Source organism: Malaclemys terrapin, chromosome 1 (assembly GCF_027887155.1).
Source record: "Malaclemys terrapin pileata isolate rMalTer1 chromosome 1, rMalTer1.hap1, whole genome shotgun sequence".
Taxonomy (NCBI): Eukaryota; Metazoa; Chordata; order Testudines; family Emydidae; genus Malaclemys; species Malaclemys terrapin.
In genome coordinates, this window is record NC_071505.1 from 142,342,351 (window position 1) to 142,363,913 (window position 21,563).

The 21,563-nt window shown below is 49.9% G+C and overlaps 2 protein-coding genes, 1 long non-coding RNA gene and 1 other non-coding gene across 5 annotated transcripts in view; 1 reads left to right on the forward strand and 3 right to left on the reverse strand.

The window, feature by feature from the left end:
- Positions 1-1,501: 1,501 nt before the first annotated feature.
- On the reverse strand, positions 1,502-3,416 carry C1H12orf57 (chromosome 1 C12orf57 homolog). 2 transcript variants are annotated; one of them, XM_054041487.1, is made up of 3 exons: positions 3,195-3,416; positions 2,172-2,348; positions 1,502-1,869 (listed from the first exon to the last, which is right to left on the reverse strand). In XM_054041487.1, the coding sequence occupies exons 1-3, from the start codon at positions 3,235-3,237 to the stop codon at positions 1,721-1,723; spliced, it is 369 nt and encodes a 122-aa protein (XP_053897462.1). In that variant the 5' UTR covers positions 3,238-3,416; the 3' UTR covers positions 1,502-1,720. The 2 variants fall into 2 exon arrangements, with proteins under 2 accessions (XP_053897462.1, XP_053897453.1); XM_054041478.1 differs by lacking the exon at positions 3,195-3,416 and adding an exon at positions 2,695-2,865.
- On the forward strand, positions 3,021-12,875 carry LOC128844104 (uncharacterized). The gene is made up of 3 exons (XR_008446428.1): positions 3,021-3,101; positions 12,462-12,605; positions 12,689-12,875. It is a non-coding gene; the product is annotated as an uncharacterized LOC128844104 (long non-coding RNA).
- Positions 3,220-3,280, reverse strand: LOC128830722 (U7 small nuclear RNA). The gene has a single exon (XR_008443664.1). It is a non-coding gene; the product is annotated as a U7 small nuclear RNA (small nuclear RNA).
- Positions 9,107-21,563, reverse strand: part of ATN1 (atrophin 1) — an 80,991-nt gene continuing 68,534 nt past the window's right edge. Inside the window, exons 6-10 of the mRNA XM_054041448.1 lie at positions 14,237-14,459; positions 13,387-14,104; positions 11,441-11,584; positions 10,909-11,089; positions 9,107-10,229 (exon numbers count right to left, since the gene is read on the reverse strand). Of these exons, the coding sequence (XP_053897423.1) occupies positions 10,196-10,229; positions 10,909-11,089; positions 11,441-11,584; positions 13,387-14,104; positions 14,237-14,459 (1,300 nt within the window). The 3' untranslated portion in view covers positions 9,107-10,195. The remainder of the gene's footprint in view (positions 10,230-10,908; positions 11,090-11,440; positions 11,585-13,386; positions 14,105-14,236; positions 14,460-21,563) is intronic.

A 21,563-nucleotide genomic window follows, 5' to 3' on the forward strand; every position in this document is an offset into this window, starting at 1 on the left:
CCTGCCCTGCAGCCCCCTGCTATTCCAGCACTAGGCTCCGCACACTGCTCTGCCAATGTACCTCAGTCCTGCCCTGCAGCCCCCTGCTATTCCAGTGCTGGGCTCCCCACACAGCTCTGCCAATGCCCCTCAGTCCCGCCCTGCAGCCCCCTGCTATTCCAGTGCTAGGCTCTCCACACAGCCCTGCCAATGCCTCTCAGTCCTGCCCTGCAGCCCCCGCTGCACACAGTTCCCACATAGCTCTGCCATTGGACTTCATTCCTGCCCTGAAGTCACATCAGTCAAATGCCCCTCATTCAAATCCCAGAGTACCTACATTCCCCACGAATGTGGTGTCCCCTCACTTTTATTGTTGAAAATTAATATCAGAAATGCAGATCATGAGGCTGAGGCTATGTCTACACTTTAAATGCTACAGGTCTATTTCTCCCACCACAGGTCCCTTTTATCAGGCTCTAAAACCAAGAATGCACCTGGAGGTCTACACTTAAAATACCATTGTGCTGCTTCAATGTAGACCTTTACTACAGCAATTGGAGGGTTTTCCCATCACTGCAGTAAATCCACCTCCCCGAGAGGTGGTACCTAGAGTAACGGAAGAATTCTTCCATCAATCTAGTGTTGCCTACACAGGGACTTGGGTCAGCTTAACTACATCAGTCAGGGGTGTCACATCCCTGAGCGACGTATCTGGGTCAATCTAATTTTCTACTATAGACCCACCCTGAGTTATAGAGGCCTTTACTTTCAAGAATTGTGCAGCTTCTTAAATTTCATGCATCAATAATGTATTGTGCCCCTCATTTTGGGTCTTTGTCACACATTGGCCCTGTCTAGACTAGGAAAATAAATTGTGTTTAAGAATACTTTAGCCAACATCTTTTAACTTACACATTGTTAAACACTATCTTTTAAGAAGACACAGTTTAACACCTTTAGAAACACGTTACCTTGTGGTGATCAACCCTAGGATCCCGCTAAAAGTGTTAAACACACCTAAACTAGTATAAACGTGTTATTAAGTAGTCTCTGCTACCACATTTTTAAACACAACCTATTTTCCAAAACTAGACGGAGCCATTGCATCCGATGCGTGGGTCTTGGCAGGTTGAGAGATATACATGTAGCCCCACACCTACATGCCTGCTGTTCCAATTCTGAACCCCCTTCACTCTGCTGCCTCTCAGTGCTGGCCTACAGCACTCCCTGCTGGGCCTACAAGGTTGGATGTTTAGAAAATGTTAACTGGTTTCAAGCCTTTTACTTCCAGGCTAAGATGTGTGTGTGTGTGGGGGGGTGTTATGATTTCTATTTCCTCTAATTTATCTCACGCAACGTGCTGTCTCCTCAAGGCAGAGCCACAAGGATTACAGGGTTACCATTAGGGGAGGAGATAACCAGAACTCTCTTCTGCCTTAAATTCAGTGAGGAGTGCCCTTTTTCCCAGGAAGCAGCAGCAGGATCCAGACTGGACAAAGACTCACTCAGAAACACACAGGGGGACATTTTCAAAGCAGCTTTTATTCACAAGCACAAAAATCAAAGATGCACAAAGAAGCCAGTTGCTCCAGAGCTTCCAGGAAGTAGGTGGCTCTTCTGACCAATTGCAGCACACTGATGATAATGGTGGAGAGCAGTCCTGGAATATAACTAGCCAAAAATTCTCACACACTGAGTGTCATGTGACCTTGCCCAGGAAGGCCAGCAGAGGGTCCCAGTTTCAGGAGGCAGCCACACCCCCTGTACCAGCCCCGTGTGGGGGCAGTGTCATTGGAGGCAGGAACATGGCTTTTAGCTTCCCGGACATGTTTGCAATCTCTGGGTCCTGGGACTCATAAGATTTTATCAGTCTGGCAAATTTCAGGACCCCTAAGAGAGAGAAGGAGAAGAGAGAAAAACAGCTCAGAACAAGTCTAACTGTTGACACAAGATTCCCCAGATGGTAGGTTTACCAAGGATACCATCCTGTGGCCAGACAAAGGAGCTGCAGCCACAGGTGGAGAATCCTGCATATGGAACCAACGGCTAAACTGAAATTTTGCTTGCATTGCCCATTCCCCTAGACCCACGAGGCTGTATGCTCCCTGCTCCAGGAGGGACCCTCAAACACAAAGGGAGGAAAGGGAAACTGCCGCAGCCCAGCTCTGTCTTCCCAACCAAGGCGAACCTACCCTCTCCATCATTACTGAAGCCATAGGCTTTGATCACATCCTGCTGGATCTGGGTGGCCACGGGCAGCAGGAACTGCAGCATCTTGCCCATGTCATTGCAGGCGTTATCCCGGGCCTCCTCCATGCGCTGGGCATTCTCCGGGGAGCCGAAGGCCTTGATGACCTCGGCCAGAACCACTAGGGACAGACAGGCACAGCAGTGAGAGCCCGACGCGGCGCCCAAGCCCCCCTCCCCAGCGGCGCTGGAGCACTCTCTGCCAGGGGAGCCGAGGAGTCAGGCCCGCTCCTGGCCCTGGGAAGGGAGCAGGGGCAAGTGGGCTAGGGATGGGACGGTGCTCCCGCTCCGCCGGCCAGGGAGGGCACTTCCCATCTCTGCAATGAGCAAGATGCTGGGTATCGCGCAGCGCGCGGGACAGCGCTGCTGCCGCATTTTGCTGGGGGGCCGAGACAAGTTTCGGGGGGGGGCAGGGGGACTCCTGGGAGGCTCCTATCCGCCAGCCCGCCCCCACGCCCACGCCCTCACCTTTGGCCTGCTCGGCGCTCAGCGAGCCCGGCGGGGCCTGGGCCGGAGCAGCCATGGGGCGCTGCAGGCTAGACATTGGGCGGGGACGCTCATGTCACCGCGCCCTGGCGGCGCAGCAGGCCCCGGCCAGGACCATGGGCTCGGGCGGGCGGGGGAAGCTGCCTCGGCAGGAGAGCGAGCCTGCGCCACTGCCGCCAGCCCGCGTCCTGACGTCTAGAGGCTGGGAGGAATCACGGCTTGGGGGGAGAGACCGTGAGGAGATGCCGCCAAAGATGGGGGGAGGGAAATCAGTCCCTGCTGCACCTCTCCTACGATGCCCACACCCCCCGTAGGCCACTATTGGCTATGCACGGCGCCACACCTGACCGCGCGCACCGCGGCCGGCTCCCGCCCTCCGTCCCCGCCTGGTGAGTGCTTTATTACCCGGGCTGCTTATTCACAGCACAGAAGACCCTATAATTCCCCCACACTAAGTGCCCTGAGAGCATAACTCGGCTCACCACGAGTCTGATATTCACCGTCCTCAGAGGCTTCCTGGCACATCAGGAAGCCTGCTAGACAAATACTAAAAGAGCTGAAATCACTAAGAAATCCTGTCACGAGCGCGGGTCCCCACCCTGGCTGTAGAGCTCTCCCGCTGAGGGTGACTTGCAGGCCAGGCAAGCAGCCCTCTTGGCGGCTTTGCACCGCCTCTACAAAGGTGCCGGGGCCCCCAGTGCCACGCGGTTCGTATTTTGAGCCCCGCAAAAGAGGGCTTTTTTGAACAAATAAGCTATATGTAGATGACCTGGTTTCCTATTGGTGTAAACGAATATAAGCCACGCCCCCGGTAGCAATAGCGTGCGGAGAAGGGGAAGAAAGGCAGAAAGGTGGAGGAAAGGAGAGGGAGGAAGTAGTTGTCCGGCGCAGCCGCAGGCACCCAATGCTGGTTTTCAGACTAGAGGGGAGATTGCGAGAAGTGATAGAGCCCCGGTTTGTGCACAGCAGTGCGCTGCCTTTAGCGAATTTATCTCTGCACCAGTAGTGCAAGTACGGTGGTACTCTCCAGTACGCTGTACAGGCAAGAGATTTTTAGGGGGTACAGGGTACCTGAAAGACTTGGGGCTAGCCCCCCCCCCTCCAGCTGCGCTCTGCTCCTTAAAGGAGAACAGGTCTAGGGAGGGCATTCATTCTTTATATGGCTTTAACAGCACAATGCATATGCTAACGAACTTAAACAAAGGCTTTGTTTAAGTTTATTAGCAAATGTATTGTGCTGTTAAATTGGTCAAGGGGGAGTGGGGGACGGAAGGTGTTTAAACAGTGTTTTTGATTCTGTTTCTCCCCATTGGTCTGAATTATCTATGACATTCATACTGCATCACATCAAGTCCAAATCGTTAGAGGAATGCTTGTGCTTGCACTGACCAGAGGATGTTTGGATTCTGATTTCAGACCAGTTCTGCAGCTTGACAGGAATTAGGTGTTGTCCCCAGTGTACATAGAACTCCTCTTTGCAGACAGACTACTCTAACATGCATTTTACTAAATGGAACTGGGGCAGCAAAACAAAGAAAACAAATGCCTACTTTTCCAGCTTTGTGGGTGAGAGAACTATAAGTGAAGATTATAATTCTGGACACTGATGACCTTAAACCAGCTACCTCAGGAATCTGCCAAAATCTTTGCTGAAAATATGTCCCTCATTTTAGCAACAGAGCTAAGATTTATCACACATCTGCTCACCTTTATTCCAATGATGCCCCTTCTAATCTGACAGTTTAGACATTGTCAGTTTCATCTAGAACAATTTACAAACTTGGAACCTAATCCTGTAAACCCTTAATCATTTGATCAATCCTACTGAAGACAATGGGACTATTTCCATGTCTGTGGACCACTTTAGTGGTAAGAGTTTCAGGAGTCTGTTCTGTTCCCATAAAGGAAGTTGTACCCAAACATTGCATTTCAATGGGAGATTCAATATCATAATGCAGTTTAGGATACAGTTCTACTTAAAAATTGTCTTTTAATAAGTCATACATACGCTGAAATGGCTCCTCATCCAATTCCCATATTCCATATAAATAGACTGAAATACTACACATTTTGGGGAAAAGTGAGTATTAACACCCATTTCATCACTGTACTGGAAAATATAGCTGAACTAAATTTTCTATGGAATTTGAAGAAAGTTTAACAGCCCCAATTGTTTTCTGTGTTAATCAGTGTGAACCTGAAAAAATTACATGCTTTCTTGAGAGAAAAGACTCAGTCCACACTTATGGGGGGAAAAAAAATCCTTCCAACTGGTGTTCAGAAGAATGTTACAAGACAAATACATAACCTCATGAGCAGAGGGTGGAGAGGATACCCTCCCACATTATGACCAGCAAAAAATAAAATAAAATAAAATAAAATCTCGAAGAGGCAGAGGTTCACAGATTTGCAAACCTACAAACCTGTGTTATGCTTTAAACCACCTCAGCACATACCAGGTTTATGAACATTAAAAAGGTAACTGCAAAGGCACACTGAAGCCCATTAACCTGAATGTGTGCCAGCCAGTATGCCCTCACTGATAAAAGGTGCGGTCACACCTGAACAGCTAAAAATTAACCTTGCCCTTTTAAGCTAAACGGAGTCATGTCACTGGCTCCATCTCTGTAGTTACATAACAGATAACAAAACTCCAGTGGGGCATGGTGCTGGCACATAGGGTCTCAGGTACATGGTGTGATTTTTCAGAATCTCTTTTGGGAGTAGTCATGTCAGGTGAAATAGCTGGTACTTATGATTATGCTATTTCTATACAGGTATATTCATCTTGGTATCTGAAGTTATGAATATTAGCTACATTTACTGTGTTTGCTCCTGTGGTAACGGCCACAAGGTATTTAACCAGCACATGAAGGGACAAGTCAAATTGAATGGCCCATGAAGGAATGCTTAGCTCACAATGAACCCTGGAAAACACTTGTCTACACTTAATGGACTTTTTGTGAATATTCTAACTCAAGGGTAGGCAATCTATGGCATGCGTACCAAAGGCGGCATGCCAGCTGATTTTCAGTGGCACTCACACTGCCCGTGTCCTGGCCACTGGTCCGGGGGACTCTGTATTTTAATTTAACTTTAAATGAAGCTTCTTAAACATTTTAAAAACCTTATTTACTTTACATACAACAATAGTTTAGTTATATATTATAGACTTATAGAAAGAGACCTTCTAAAAACATTAAAATGTATTACTGGCACGCGAAACCTTAAATTAGAGTGAATAAATGAAGACTTGGGACACCACTTCTGAAAGGTTGCTGACCCCTGTTCTAACTAGAATATGGGTGGGGGTGATGGACATGTAACTTGCCCATGTGACTCCAAACACCATCTTTCACAGTAAGAACAGATTTCCCTTTACTTAGCACTTGGCAGAAGCTAAAAGGCCCTGGCTTGGAAACATATCCATTTTGCCTCTTTCCTGCTCCAGCCTCTGGACTATGAACATATACTAATGGGAGCATTCTAACCAAGGGACTGAGGACTTGAAGGTAATCTGGAGCCTTCATATTTCCTTGATCCTTTGCAGATGGACTTATGAGTTGGATATGGTACAGAGACTGTTCTAGCCTCATTGATTGCTGATTTCTCCCTTGCAATGGACAAAAATCAGATGTCTGCTGACTTTCTCACATGAGTCAGCAGCCTTTGATACCTGTGGTATAAGCAACATAGTCCTTGCTTGAGTGGTTTTGTTCTTTCCTCTCCAAATGTCAAAGCCTGTTCCCATTGAACTCAATAGCAAAACTCCTTTTGATCTCAATGGGAACAGGATTTGGCCCCAAGAGATCAGAGAATGTGATTTTGATCAATTGCTTATCTGTCCAAAGAGAGTTTGCATGCATGTTCTGCCAGCAGGGCCGTCCTTACCCATACACACAGTATGCTGCTGCGTAGGGTACCAGGAAATTTGGGGCACCAAATTGCCCCAAATTTCCTGGTGCCCTATGCAGCTGTGTGCTGCTCCAGTGGCCAGCCTGATCCCCCGGCCGGCTGAGCTGCCCAGGAAAGCTGTCCCCGGCCCTGCTCCGCCTCTTCCCCATGGCCCACACTCCTGCGCCGCCCCAGCCCTGTCCCCACTCCACCCCTTCCCCAAAGCCCCTGCTCTTGCTCTGCCCCCACTCCACCCCCTTTCTCTGAGGACTGCAGCAGGGGTCAGGCCTGCCCTCCACTCACCAGGTGGAGCGACCTGGCCCCAGCCCACTCCGCACCGCTGGCTTCCAGCCGCGCTGCCGGTGAGTGCTGGGGGGTAGTTCCCCTCTGCCCCCCAAGCCTGGGAGCCAGGGCAGCAGAGTGGAGCAGGCTGGGGCCGGGTCTCTCCACTTTCCGCCGCCCCGTGAGTGCGGGGTTGGGCCTGCCCTGCACACATGGGGCGGCAGGAAGTGGAGTGGCCTGGCCCCAACCCGCTCCCCTCTGCCAGCTCGTGCTGGGGAGCAGTTCCCCCTTTCCCCCCAAGGCTGCTCCTGACCCCCACCTCCAGAGGCCTGGGGGGCTGCATAGGGCACCAAAATGGCTAGGGACAGCCCTGTCTGCCAGGCTGATTTTGATTGCCCCTCCTGTATGTCATGCTGAGAAAAATAATAAAACAATTTGGGCTGTAGTTCTATCAAGATGTACATGGCACACAGTTCTATGCTTCTTTTCCATCAAACCCAGATGCTTTCCTAGTGCCTGGTGGAGAGCAATACTTAGATAAAATTCTGCAAGCTGGCAGAAGCTTAGTTTGGGGGATGCTTACTTTGGACATAAGGGAGGCACGGTTAGTGTATTAATGGAAAGTGGGGTGATTGTCCTTCCTATCCTTCTTTCATTTAAGAAGTTTTAAATTTGGGGAGCTGCTGGATCCTCAATGACACCTGGAAGTACAGGTGGCACCAGGAGCCCAAATCATCATTTTAGACAGGTAAGGGGGGTGTCAGAGGGACGGGGAGCGCATGGGAGCCCTGGGCTGGGGACGGGGAGGAGTCACATGGAGGGTCATGTGTCCTCCCTTGTGTCCCTCCCATGAGTGCAGTACTGGCAAGAAATGATTTCTATTTACATCACTACTCTGCAGACTCACAGCAATGAGGTGTGGAGGTGATGCCCCTCAGCTCCTGGACATGCTCATCTCCCCCATAACACAGGTTGGCATTAGGGGGTACTGGGCTGCAGGAAGTACAGTAGAACCTCAGAATTACAAACTGACTGGTCAACCACACACCTCATTTGGAATCGGAAATATGCAATCACGCAGCAGCAGAGTCAGCTCCCCCCACTCCCCTCCCCAAAAAAGCAAGTACAGTACTGTGTTTAAAATACACTACTAAAAATAAAGGGAAGGTTAAAAAAAAGCTTTGACAAGGAAGGAAACTGTTTCTGTGCTTGTTTCATTATATTTAGGTAGTTAAAAGCAGCATTTTTCTTCTGCATAGTAAAGTTTCAAAGCTGTAATTAGTCAATGTTCAGTTGTAAATTTTTGAAAGAACAACCCCATTCCTGAGGTGTTCGCAAGTCTGAGGTTCTGCTGTACTGCTCATACCCCAGACACACTGCATCTGCCAGTACCCCAACCTCATGTTAGGCGGCACTATTCCACCCTTCATACCCTGGACATGCACTTTCTCCCCTCCCTCAACTTGGTGTTATGGGCTACTGTGCTCCAGGAGGTGCTACTCTTCATATATTGCTCCATCTCTTAGCAAGCAGATTGGCGTAAAGGGGGCCTTCTGCTGTTAGGGCCAGTGTTGTTTATCATGCCCTGCCTCTTCTCCCCCACACTCTGTTTTGCCACTGGGGGGTGCTGTGCTTCTGGAGGTATTGCCCTTCATATTCTGGCTATGCCTCAGATTTCCACGGTTCTTTAATACTGGGGGTACTTGACTGATGGGGTGTTGCCCTTTGTTCCCTCGCCATCTCCATCTCCTCCACACCACAACCTGGCACTAGGTCACCTTTTTTTCATATCATGCACAGGGCCCTTATCTCAACACCCCAGCTGACAGTCATAGGTGCTGCATTCTCAGAGAAGCTGCCCTTCATATCTTGCACATGTCAAATCTTTCCATACCCGCAACTTGCCCACGCATTGGGGGCCCTATCTCAGAGGTATCACCCTTCATGACTTGGCCACATCCCATCTCCCTACACCCCATCCTGGGGCTAGGGCCACTGTGCATCTGGGGGATCATGCTCCATTTTCATACACTGCAGTGCAGTGTGCTGTTTTTCACATCCCCTTACTCCCAGCTCCTTTGAAATGAACACAAGAAAGTCAGTTTCTGGAAGGGTTTTTTGTTTGGTTGCTTTTCTTTTTTAAGAGCTTCATATATATATTTATATATATAAATTATTAGAATGCATGTTGGGGGCTGGGAATGTGGGGGACTTTGGGTATTTTTCCATAGCTTTTTTTAATGTTTTAAGTAAATATATATATGGGGACAGATCGAGATATACAACTGTGAGATCAGACACACACACACACACACGGATTGGAGAGTCACAAATTGCTACACAAAACCGCCACGTCTAATGGGATGTGCATGAGTTAAAGTACATCAACTGGAATGGGTGAAGGGAAAGGGGCAGCCACCATCTTGAAAACAGTCCCAGGATATCCTGTGTCTCTTGACCACATCAACCCTTCCAAGTGGGCTGGGAGGGAGAGGGGCAATTACTATCTCAAAAACAGTCCCATGGTGCTTTGCACCTTCTGGCAATGTCTGTTCCCTCAAGGTGGGAGAAAATACAGCCACCTTCTTGAAAACAGTCCTATGGTGCTTTGCACCTCATGGCCAGGCCCAGTCCCTCAAGAATAGTGTGGGAAAGTCACAGTGTTCATTCTGAAAAGTTCCAATGGTGCTTGCATCTCTTTGCCACATTCACTCCTGAAAGGGCTTGGAGTGTGGGAAGCAGCATTGCCCATTTTTGAAAAGTCCCATGATGCCTTGCACTTCTAAGCCATATCTTACATCAAACAGGGTGAGGTGGGGCCAGTTGGAAAAGCAATTCCACCAGGGTTTGAGTGGCTGCCTCTTGGCCACATTTGCTCACTCAAAGAAGCAGAAGGGGCTGCCGCCCTATGGAGAAAAGTCTCAAGATGCTGTCCACCATTTTTTTAAAAATTGAACACAATAACTTTTAAAAGAGAAGATGGAGCAGCAGCCATTTTGAATCCCCCATGATTCTTTGTACCACCAGCTCTTTGCAACATCAACTTTGTCTCTTTCAGTGCCCCTTTCAAAGTCCAGCCAATGCTCCAATTTTTTTGTTGGTGTTTTACTCCCTTCCCCTCTTCTCTCCCCTCCCCCTCTTTGCTCCCAGAGTGGCGCCTTGTTTTCTCCACCCCTTCTTGTCTTGCACGGTGCTGAGTAGGATCGGGATATATCACTCTACAGCTTCCCCTCCCCAGGATTTGGTTGGTTGGTTGCTCCTCTGGAGAGGGAGACCTGATGATGTCATTGTGAGGGTTGGGGTCCATTTAAAGGGGTTTGTCACTTTCTTTCTTCAGGTGACTAGGAGAGGCAAGGCAATAGCAGAATGAAGGGAAAAGATGGAAAGAGAAAGAGAGAAAGAGAAAGAGAAAGAGAGGATTTAATATTGTGAAGTGTATTTATTCATTTATTCACGTCAATTTAGTCCCTGATAAAATTGCTGCCTCAGTAACTGAATCCTTGGTAAATCCCCAGAGCAGTACAACCCATTCACTTCCAAACACACACATACTGCTCCCCTGCCAATGTGCTCTCCCTGTCCTGGAGACAGCCCTCACAGAGGAGACAGGGAATCCAGCTCTGTGACCCTTTCAGTCCTCTGACAACAAGGAGAGCAGTTAGTAGTGGCAATTGTGCTGCCAGCTTTTGTGAAGTAGGCATTTGCCCCTCCTAAGAACAGGGCTGAAACTTCACATACTCATTTAGCATGAGGGCCATGGAACAGCCATCAGATGTGAATGACTTTCAATCGCTACCAAGCTGGGGCCATAGTGGAACTGATGCATCCTAGAAGTGAAAGACTCCATATTCCAGTCCCCCCAAACCTGGGATCTGATTGGAATTGGTACCTTGCGGCAAAGGACCTCCTATCCCATTCCCTTATCCCATTAGTTCCCTCATCCTGGGGCCAGATTTGAACCAGTGCCCTACAGGCAAAAGGTTTTATATCCCGCTCCCCCGAGCAGTGGCTTCTACACACCTGTAATAATCCTCCTGTGTAGGGAGTGGCACTCCATGCAGAGGGTGATGGGCGTGAAGCCATTGCTGCTGCTCCAGAGCCAGACGCTGCAGCTCTGCTGACTGTGCATGCATGGCCTGGAGCTGATGAGCTGCGGACATGGGAGCAGAGAGAGATCCCGGCAAGTCCCTGTAGGGGGCAGCTTTAACCAAAGAAAAGCAAGAAAAAGAACACATCATGTCATCTTATCAGCCCCATCATCATCCACTCCTCCCTGACTCAATCATGCCCCACTAGTAGAGCTCCATCGATGCTGCTTAATCCAGACCTATTGCACCTCTCAGTCTAGTATTCCAACCCTGGGTTCGCCTCTTACAGCTCTGCCAGTGCTTTTCAATCCTAACCTGTCAGTACCCTGATTTTCCAGTCCCGGTGCTACAGCACCCCATAGCTATTAATGCACCTCAGTCTCTCACTGTTATCCCAGTTCTGCTTCTTCTAGCTGTGTTGATGCCCTTCAGTCCTGCCCCACAGCTCCCACCAGTGTTCTTACCGAAAAGTTGGTGGCGCAGCACCTCATTCTCATGTAGTGGGTGAGGAAGGAGTGGGTTGGGGATGGTACCAGCTGGGTATGGGATCCGAGTGAGATGCGACCCCGAGGCCAATGGGTCAATAAGGGGGTGAACAGAGGCTGAGGCTGGGGAGAGAAGATATCCATAGGTACTCTGTGCTATGGAAGTAGGGGAAGAAAGTGAGGAACAAAGGGGGAGGGAGAGAGAGACACACACAGCCAGGCTGTTCTGTACTAGGGGCAGAACCATTGCAAGGTCAGCTGATGCAGCTAATCACTTTTAGTCCCATTTGTTTCTGTATTTGTTCCTTGTATCCACACTAGCTCACGGAAAATTGTTCTGCAAGATCACACGCAATACCCTCCTCTGCAACCATCAACAGAGCTTGGCATTGGGGCACTTCCAGTTTGGGCACCCTCCAGTTCTAGGCACAGCCCTCTGGAGCATATGTGCAGTACAGGCATGAGGCCACATATTGCATGCACAACATAAAGCCCATATGCTGCATGGGCTACATTTCAAAAGTGTCCATTCATTTTGGGTGCCTCTATTTTTGGATGCCCAACATGCAGGCACTCGAGCTTGCAAGTACTTTGTACTTCATCAGCATATTACTATTTAGTATGGTAGCTGCTGCTCCTGGATGGACATATCATTATGTGGTGTTAGATGCTGGAATGCTGGTAGGAGGTGCATCAGTAAAAGGGGAATAATTGATATTAGTTTGCTCCTGTTATCATTTTGATTGGTTCTAACTGCTTTGAATGGGGCCGTCTGTGGATCTGTGCTGGGGCACAGATCTACACAAACCATCCAGGTGCCCACACATAAAGTCACCAGGTTCCCAACAGATTGGTATGGCTGGCACTGCTACTTTTGAGTGCTCAAGGGGATACGGTGCTTCCTCTCTTTGGTACAATTATTTTCTACTATTGGGTAACTGGGGTTTGTTTTCTTGAGTTTGTCATTGCTGAACTTCTCCTTTTCCTTGTTTCTCTTTAGGATGCTGAGATATAAATGGCCAGGACCCAACTTTAATGGGAGGACATCCCTCCAGGTCTCTCTGCCTAGCCCAGCCATCAAACTTCTCCTATTCCGACCCCCAGCACTTCATCTCCCAACTTAGGCAGTAGGAGACATCAGGAGGTGAGCAGAGAGTTCGGATTTCTTTGGGCATAGGGGTGTGTCTGTGTCTATAGTTACTAGTGCCCCTGGTTTCACTTTTTCAGGTCAAGGAGTCTGAGAGCTGCAGCCAAGACACTGCCCACATCAGCACCCAGTAAGATAAGAGCAGCCATGTGATGCTGTGTGTGTCCACTAGCCTCTCTCTGGTGTTCTTGCATTTTCAGGAGCTGAAACACATTGGTCCAAAAGGATAAAGACTTAAAACTTAAAAAAAAAAATTGCATAGAGAGTTCTATGCTATTAAACAGCAACATTTTAAAAAATGAAATAAAACTGCATTTGGAATAGGTCTCTGTGCCTCTAATAAGATGCAGTTAGGGGGACTGGGCTGAGCCAAGACTGCTTAGGCCTATCCTGAATGAGGTGGAGGAGCTAAGCAGAGCTGGGACTACTTGAGTACAGCTCGACATGTGTCTAGTGGATGGAGAGCTTCCCATCTGATCCCACCAATGCTCGGCACTGTAATTGAGCTGGGCATAAGCATTGAGGGACTGCACTGAAAGGGCCAAGACAGCCCATGCAGTGGCGCTGCCTGCGCCTTCCTTCTACACTAGCACTGAACATGTGCAGGCTGAGATGATTCTAAGACTTGCTCAGAAGCTAGAACCAGAGCTGGAAGCACCTAAATTTTCTGGTGTAGACAAGAGATACAATATGAAAATGAGCCAATGAGACAACCTACAGGGAGAAAGAGAGCATTGGAGGCTGGGGATCCCACCCTGAGCCCTCGCACTCTCCTCACCTGCATGAATGGCATCCTGTTGGTGCAGATGGAGATGGGAGTGGATGTGTGAGTGCTGGTGATGATGGGGCGTCACATTGAGCATCTGCAGTCGGGCCAGGGGGTCATTGCTCAGGGCAGCTACCCGCTCTGCATGTTGCCGCTCAGCCGCCAGTCGCTCAGCATATGACATATCGGGACGCAAAGCTGGGCCGGTGGCGAGTGCCAGCCGCTCCCGCTCCAGGTGGCCCAGCCCTGGGTGGAAGGGGAAAGCAGGGTGCAGGCCAGGGGCTGCTTGCAGAGTCAGCCCTCCATGGCGCGGGAAAGGATCCATGGCAGCAGCAGGCACAGCATGGAGCTGCTCCAACTCAGCTGGCTTGACTTCAAAACCAGGCTTGAGACGCTCCCGCAGGTCCCGGTCCCTCAGGTCTCGTTCCCGGGCCTCCCGTTCCCTCAGCTCCCGTTCCCGTGTGGCTGGATCACTGCTGTAGATGGCTGGCACATTATAGCCCAGCAGACCGGGGTCAACAGCACCCAGCGGCACATAGAAGGGGTGATTGCGGTTGCTGGGGGACATGACATGGGGCCGGGCATACTCGCTGAGTGTGCGCAAAGCTGGAGTGTCGGGGCCCAGGTACGGCGGGACGGTAGCCACGGCACTGCCTTGCTCAAAGGATGGACGGTGAGCGACAGGGCCGAGAGATGAACACTCCACTGGCCGGCCCTCCTGAGCCATCTTCTGCAAGAGAGCAAAGAAGCTTTTCAATGTCAGAGGCTAACGAGAGCCTCCCCCAGCAGGGGGCACTGTGATCCCTAAACATCACCTCTTGCTCAGCCCCATTCTCCCCAGTGGGGTCACTGCAACACCTACCACACTTCTCTCCAATTCTCTCTCCTTTTCTCTCTCTCTCTCCTTCTCCCTCTCCCGCTCCCTCTCCCGCTCCTTCTCCTCCCGGGCCTTCTGTTCAGCCTCCCTGCGGACCTTCTCTACTAGATCTGCCCGTTTCTTGGCGAGCTTGGAGCCATCCAGGGGCACGAAGTAAAGGTCTGTACGGGAGCAGGAGTTGAAGCCACGATCTAGGTGTTTGTTGAACCTGTGGAGAAGAACAGAGGCACAAGTGTCAGAGTGTGAGAGAGATGGAGGACTGGGGGAATAGTGAGGACTGGCACAAGCCTGGAAATGTATCAAGGAAGGTGGAGGGTGTGCAGGGATCTTGGAGCCAGTGAGAGCTGTGGAAAGCAGCTGTGCCCCACACATCTGATACACCCCTTCCCTTGCTGTGTCCCGCCCCAGCAGTCCCCTCTGTGCAGGGTGACTACCCATCCCTATTTTAAGGGACCATCCCTAGACTTCCTTATTTCATTAATTTGTCGTATCAGTAAGGACAGGCTGAATCAACCTTAGCAGAGCAGCTTCAAAGTAACTGTTGATTAGACCCTGTTTTCAGTGTAGAATTCAGCCTGAAGAAACCTAATCTTTTAAGTAGGGCTCTCGATTAGGCGGTTAACTCATGCTATTATCGCAAACAAATTAATTGCGATTAAAAAAATGAATGTGATTAATCGCAGTTTTAATTGCGCTGTTAAACAATAGAATACCAATTGAAATTTATTAAATATTTTGGATGTTTTTCTACATTTTCATATATATTGTATTCTGTGCTGTAACTGAAATCAAATTGTATATTATTTTTAATACAAATATTTGCACTGTAGATATTATAAACAAAAGAAACAGTATTTTTCAATTCACCTCATACAAGTATTGTAGTACAATCTCTTTATTGTGAAAGTGCAACTTACAAATGTAGATTTTTTTGTTACATCACTGCACTCAAAAACAAAACAATGTAAAACTTCAGAGCCTACAAGTCCACTCAGTCCTACTTCTTGTTCAGCCAACCGCTAAGACAAACAAGTTTGTTTACATTTACAGGAGGTAATGCTGCCCTCTTCTTATTTACAATGTCACCAGAAAGTCAGAACAGGCATTTGCATGACACTTTTGTAGCTGGCATCGCAAGATATTTACGCGCTAGATATGCTAAACATCCGTATGCCCCTTCATACTTCAGCCACCATTCCAGTGCACATGCTTTCATGCTGATGATTCTTATTAAAAAAATAATGCATTAATTAAATTTGTGACTGAACTCCTTAGGGGAGAAAAAACGGTGACTCACCTTTTTGTAACTGTTGTTCTTTGAGATGTGTTGTTCATGTCCATTCCAAGCAGGTGTGTGCGTGCCGCGTGCACGCCAGCCGGAAGATTTTACCATAGCAGTGTCCGTAGGATCGGACGCTGGGTGCAGCCTGAATTGGACCTTGTCTTTGTGGAAGACCGTGTATGGAGGCTCTGATGTCAGTGCTCTAAGCTCCGACACTCTCCTGGCCAATGTGATAGCCACTAGGAACGCAACCTTATATGAAAGATATAACAGCGAGCACGAAGCCAGAGGCTCGAAAGGTGGCCCTGTGAGGGCGGACAGGACCAAATTGAGGTCCCAAGCTGGGACCGGCTGACAAGTATGCGGGAACAGTCTGTCCAGGCCCTTGAGGAAGCAACTAGCTAGTGGGTTTGCAAAAACTGAGCTCCCTCCCGCTCCTGGGTGGAATGCTGAGATAGCCGCCAAGTGGACTCGAACTGAAGAGGGGGAGAGTCCTAGTTGTCTCAGATGAAGCAAATAGTCCAATATGAGAGGGATCGGGGCAAGCAAAGGAGCCTGCCCCTGCTGTTCGGCCCAGATGGAGAAGCGTTTCCACTTGGTTATGTATGTGGTCCTGGTGGAGGGTTTTCTACTACCGAGAAGGACCTGCCTGACCTGATGAGAGCATTGCATTTCCACAGGGTTTAGCCATGGAGCATCCAGGCTGTGAGGTGGAGCGACTCCAGGTTCGGATGACGTAGGCGACCCCGATCCTGTGTGATCAAGTCTGGGAGCAGGGGCAGCCTGAGGGGTGCCCGTATGGACATGTGCAGGAGCAATGTGTACCAGTGTTGGCGCGGCCATGCCGGCGCTATCAGGATGACACGAGCGTGATCCCTGCGAGTCTTGAGGATTACCCTGTGAACCATGGGAATCGGGGGGAAAGCGTAAAGTAGGCTGTTTTCCCAGGAGAGGAGGAAGGCGTCCGTTGGGGACCTGGGACTGCGTCCCATGAGGGAGCAGAATTGCTGACACTTCCTGTTCTCTCTTGAGGCAAACAGGTCTATCTGGGGATGGACCCAGAGATTGAGGATACTATGTCTCAGCAAATAGACCACTCGTGGCCCTGGAACAAGCAGCTGAGGGCATCCGCCAGCCCGTTCTGCTTCCCCGGTAGATAGGATGCTGTCAGGTGAATTGCGTTCTGTACACAGAAGTCCCATAACGCGAGGACTTCTCGGCACAAGGGAGAGGAGCGTGCACCACCCTGTTTGTTGATATAGAACATCGCTGGTGTGTTGTCCGGAACACACCTGCCTGCCAGGTGGGGTTTGAAGGTCATGCATGCTAGACGCACTGCTCGTAATTCCCTGACGTTGATGTGTAAGGAAAGGTCCTCTTGTGACCAAAGACCCTGGGTTCTGAGGTTCCCCAGATGCGCTCCCCACCCCAGATCCGACGCGTCCGTTACCAGGGATAGAGAGGGCTGGGGGCTGAGAAAGGGTACTCTGGCGCAGACCTCCTGTGGGTCGAGCCACCACTGGAGGGAATCCAGCACTGGTCGAGGGAGCGTCACTACGGAGTCTAGGGAGTCCCTGGCCAGCCGGTATATCTTTGCTAACCAGGACTGGAGCAGGTGCAGTCTGAGCCTGGCGTGGCCCACCACATAGGTGCATGCCACCATGTGACCCATTAACTTGAGGCAATTTCTTGCTGTAGTGGTCGGGTAACGTTGGAGACCGAGAATAATGTTGGACAAGGTCCGGAACCTGGTCTCTGGGAGGTACGCTCTGGCGTGTGTCGAGTCCAGGACCGCCCCTATAAATTCTATTCTTTGGGTTGGAGATAGTGTGGACTTGGCCTTGTTCAGGAGGAGGCCGAGCTCGAGGAAGGTCTTCCTAATGAAAACCACCTGAGCCTCCTTGGCACGGCCCTTGATGAGCCAATCGTCCAGGTAGGGAAAGACCTGAATTCCCTGGTTGCGCAGGAAGGCCACCACGACTGCCATGCACTTTGTGAAGACCCTTGGGGCTGCTGACAGTCCAAAGGGTAGAACTGTAAACTGAAGATGGGCATTGCCTACGACGAATCTGAGGTAATGCCTGTGCTGAGGGATTATTGCAATATGAAAGTATGCGTCCTTTAAGTCGAGGGCAGCATACCAGTCTCCTGGATCCATGGAGGGTATGATGGAGGATAGGGAGACCATGCAGAACTTGAGCTTTTTCACAAACTTGTTTAGACGCCGCAAGTCCAGAATAGGTTTGAGGCCCCTCCTTCACTTTCGGAAATTATTATTAGGAAATAGAGGGAATAGAAGCCCCTGCCCCTGAACTCCTGAGGAACCTCCTGCACTGCCCCTGCTGCGAGGAGGGACTGCACTTCTTGAATTAGAAGTTGCTCGTGAGAGGGGTCCCTGATGAGGGACGGGGACTGGTGGGGCGGGAGGGAGGAGAACTGGATAGAATATCCCCTCTCTACCGTGCAGAGCACCCAGCTGTCCGATGTGATTCGGGCCTATGCATGATAGAAGGGGGACAGACGTGACAAAAAGGTAGGGTTGGACGGATCCAGAGTTGTGACCGGTAGATCATCCCCGACCGTGCCATCAGAATGGGGCCCTAGGCCCCAGTGGTGGTCTTGGTTGGGCAGATGACTGGCCAGAGGGCTATTGTTGCTGCCTCCTTCTGCCAGTCCCAGCCCGCCTGCGCAACGCGTCCGTGCGGTTTTGAGGCTGGTATGGCCGCGGGGCCTGTGGCGGCCTGAATTGCCTATGATGGGTAACTGGGGTGTGTAAGCCCAGCGATCGAAGGGTAGCCCTCGAGTCCTTTAGGCTATGCAGCCTCTTATCTGTCTTTTCAGAGAAGAGCATGGGCTCTTTGAAGGGGAAGTCCTGGATGGTCTGTTGGACCTCACGTGAAGGCCTGAGACCTGAAGCCAGGCTCCCCGCCTCATGACCAGCCCAGTCGCCAATGTGCGTGAGGCTGCATCCGCCGCATCCAAGGTTGCCTGGAGGGATGCTTGGGTAATTAATTTCCCTTCTTCAACTAGGGCTGAGAATTCGGTTCGCGATTCCTGAGGAAGGAGTTCTGTGAACCTAGACAATGCCAAGCATGTATTGTGACCATACTGGCTCACTATAGCCTGTTGATTGGCTATATGCAACTGCAGCCCCCCTGTTGAATACACCTTTCTCCCAAACAGGTCCAACTTCTTGGCCTCCCTGTTTTTTGGTGCAGCCCCTTGGAATCCCTGACGCTCCCTTTGGTTGGCCGCATCCACCACTAGGGAGTCCGGGGGAGGGTGGGCATAAAGATGTTTCATGGCCCTTGGAGGGGACAAAATATCGCCTCTCTGCCTCTTGGCCGTGGGGGCTAATGAGGCCGGCATCTGCCACAAGGTGCGGGATGTGTCCGCAATAGTTTTTATCAGAGGTAGGGCTACCCTGGATGGGCCTTACGGGGTCAGGATGTCGACCACCGGACCCGTATCCACTTCGATCTCCTTGGCTTGGATCGAGAGGCTCTGGGCTGCACACGTGAGTAACTGTTGGAGAATCCTGTTGTTCTCTAGGGCCGGTGCCGCTGAAGTTCCCGCGACTGCATCATCCGGAGAGGAAGAGAGGAGATCACCTGCAAAGGGCCTTCCTCTATACCCTCGGCCTCTGTGGGGCCCTGCGGCACACGGTACTCAGGTTGCGTGGCCGGTGCAGGTACAGGATGCGGCACCTCAGCCGGTACCGGGGTCAAGACTGAACGATGAGGCGTGCTGGGTGGTGCCTGCGGCGTCGGAACCACGGTCCCTGCTGGTGCCAGTATCTGACTAGGCGGTGCCAGGTTCTGTTGTGGCACATTCCTGTCAGACGGCGATGCCGGTGGTGGAGACATTTGAGCCGGAGCCACCGACGTTGATGAGACCGATGTGGACCTTGAGCGGGGCCCGTACGCCTGTCCCATGGACTGACGGTAAGCCCATGGAGTCCAGAACGGCCACTGGGGGGGCGGTTGCCACTGCTGTTGCCACTGCGGCGGATAAGTCTGGAGGTTCACCCGCGAGGTCGACCGCCTGCTCCTCGATCTGGTGGAGCGGTACGAGTCCGCCTCCGAGTCTGAGGTCTCCGAATAGGAGGACCTAGGGGGAGCAGTACCCACTGTCGTTGGGGAGCGGTGCCACTGGGCTGGAGAATAGGCCGATTTCCTATGTGCCGACTCTCTCCGGTGCCGGGGTTTGGAGGCTTTAGCCTCATGATGTGCCGAGGATGAAGTGCTGGGCGCCGCGTCAGCCAGCCCGGGGTCCGAATGTGGCCGCAGGGCCGCTTCCATTAGTAAAACTTTGAGTCTCTGCTCTCTATCTTTGAGAGTCCTGGGGCGGAATGCCCTGCAGATACTGCACCTGTCTCTTTGGTGGCTCTCTCCTAGGCACCGTAAGCAGGAAGAGTGCGGGTCACTCTTTGGCATGAACTTCCCGCAGTCCTTACAGAGTTTAAACCCTGGGGACCTGGACATGCCCCAGCCGGGTGACGAATGCGTTGGGGAAAACCCCCCAACAACTATCTATCTACACTAACTCTAAAACTAACTGAACTATTTGCAAGGAAGAAACGGGACATTGCCAAGATTGCTGAAGAGCAAGTGAAGTTCCAGCTAGCCGTCACCGGTGGTAAGAAGGAACTGAGGGGGTGGAGGGTCGGCGGGCCCCTATATACGACGCCATGAAGGCGCCACTCCAGGGGGCGCCGAAGCCGACCCTACAGATGCTGCTATGGTAAAATCTTCCGGCTGGCGTGCACGCAGCACGCACTCACCTGCTTGGAATGGACATGAACAATCACTCGAAGAAGAATTGTATGTCCCCTGCTCTGTTTTACTCACATTCTGCCATATATTTCACGTTAGAGCAGTCTTGGATGATGACTCAGCACATTGTTCATTTTAAGAACACTTTCACTGCAGATTTTACAAAACGCAAAGAAGGTACCAATGTGAGATTTCTAAAGATAGCTACATCACTCGACCCGAGGTTTAAGAATCTGAAGTGCCTTCCAAAATCTGAGAGGGACGAGGTGTGGAGCATGCTTTCAGAAGTTTTAACAGAGCAACACTCCGATGCAGAAACTACAGAACCCAAACCATCAAAAAAGAAAATCAACCTTCTGCTGGTGGCATCTGACTCAGATAATGAAAATGAACATGCATCAGTCCACAGTGCTTTGGATTGTTATCAAGTAGAACCCATCATCAGCATGGAAGCATTTCCTCTGGAATGGTGATTGAAGCATGAAGGGACATATGAATCTTTAGCGCATCTGGCACATAAATATCTTGCACCACTGGCTACAACAGGGCCATGAGAATGCCTGATCTCACTTTCAGGTGACACTGTAAACAAGAAGCGGGCAGCATTATCTCCTGCAAATGTAAACAAACTTGTTTGTCAGCGATTGAGTGAACTAGAAGTAGGACTGAGTGGACTTGCAGACTCTAAAATTTTACATTGTTTTATTTTTGAACGCAGGTTTTTTTGTACATAATTCTACATTTGTAAGTTCAATTTTCATGATAAAGAGATTGCACTACAGTACTTGTATTAGTATTTTTCAATTCACCTATTTCTTTTGTTTTTACTGTGCAAATATTTGTAATAAAATATAATAATATAAAGTGAGCACTATACACTTTGTATTCTGTGTTGTAATTGAAATCAATATATTGAAAATGTAGAAAACACCCAAAAATATTTAAATAAATAGTATTCTATTATTAACAGTGCAATTAATCGTGCGCTTAATTGCAATTATTTTCTTTAATTGCTTGACAGCCCTACTTTTAAGAAAAACTAACCACAAAGCTCAAATATTTTTTCTCTTTTGGTATTGTCTTAAGACTGCACTGATTTGTGCACCTGAAATAAAAAATCTTGGATGTGGCTTCATGTTTGAGACTTTGTTGTTAAAACATACTAAATATTCAGAAGTTTCTCGACCCCAGGACTGTTTTTATACTTATAACACAGGTAAGGAAATACGAGGAAGAATTTAGAAAACTTTTGGAA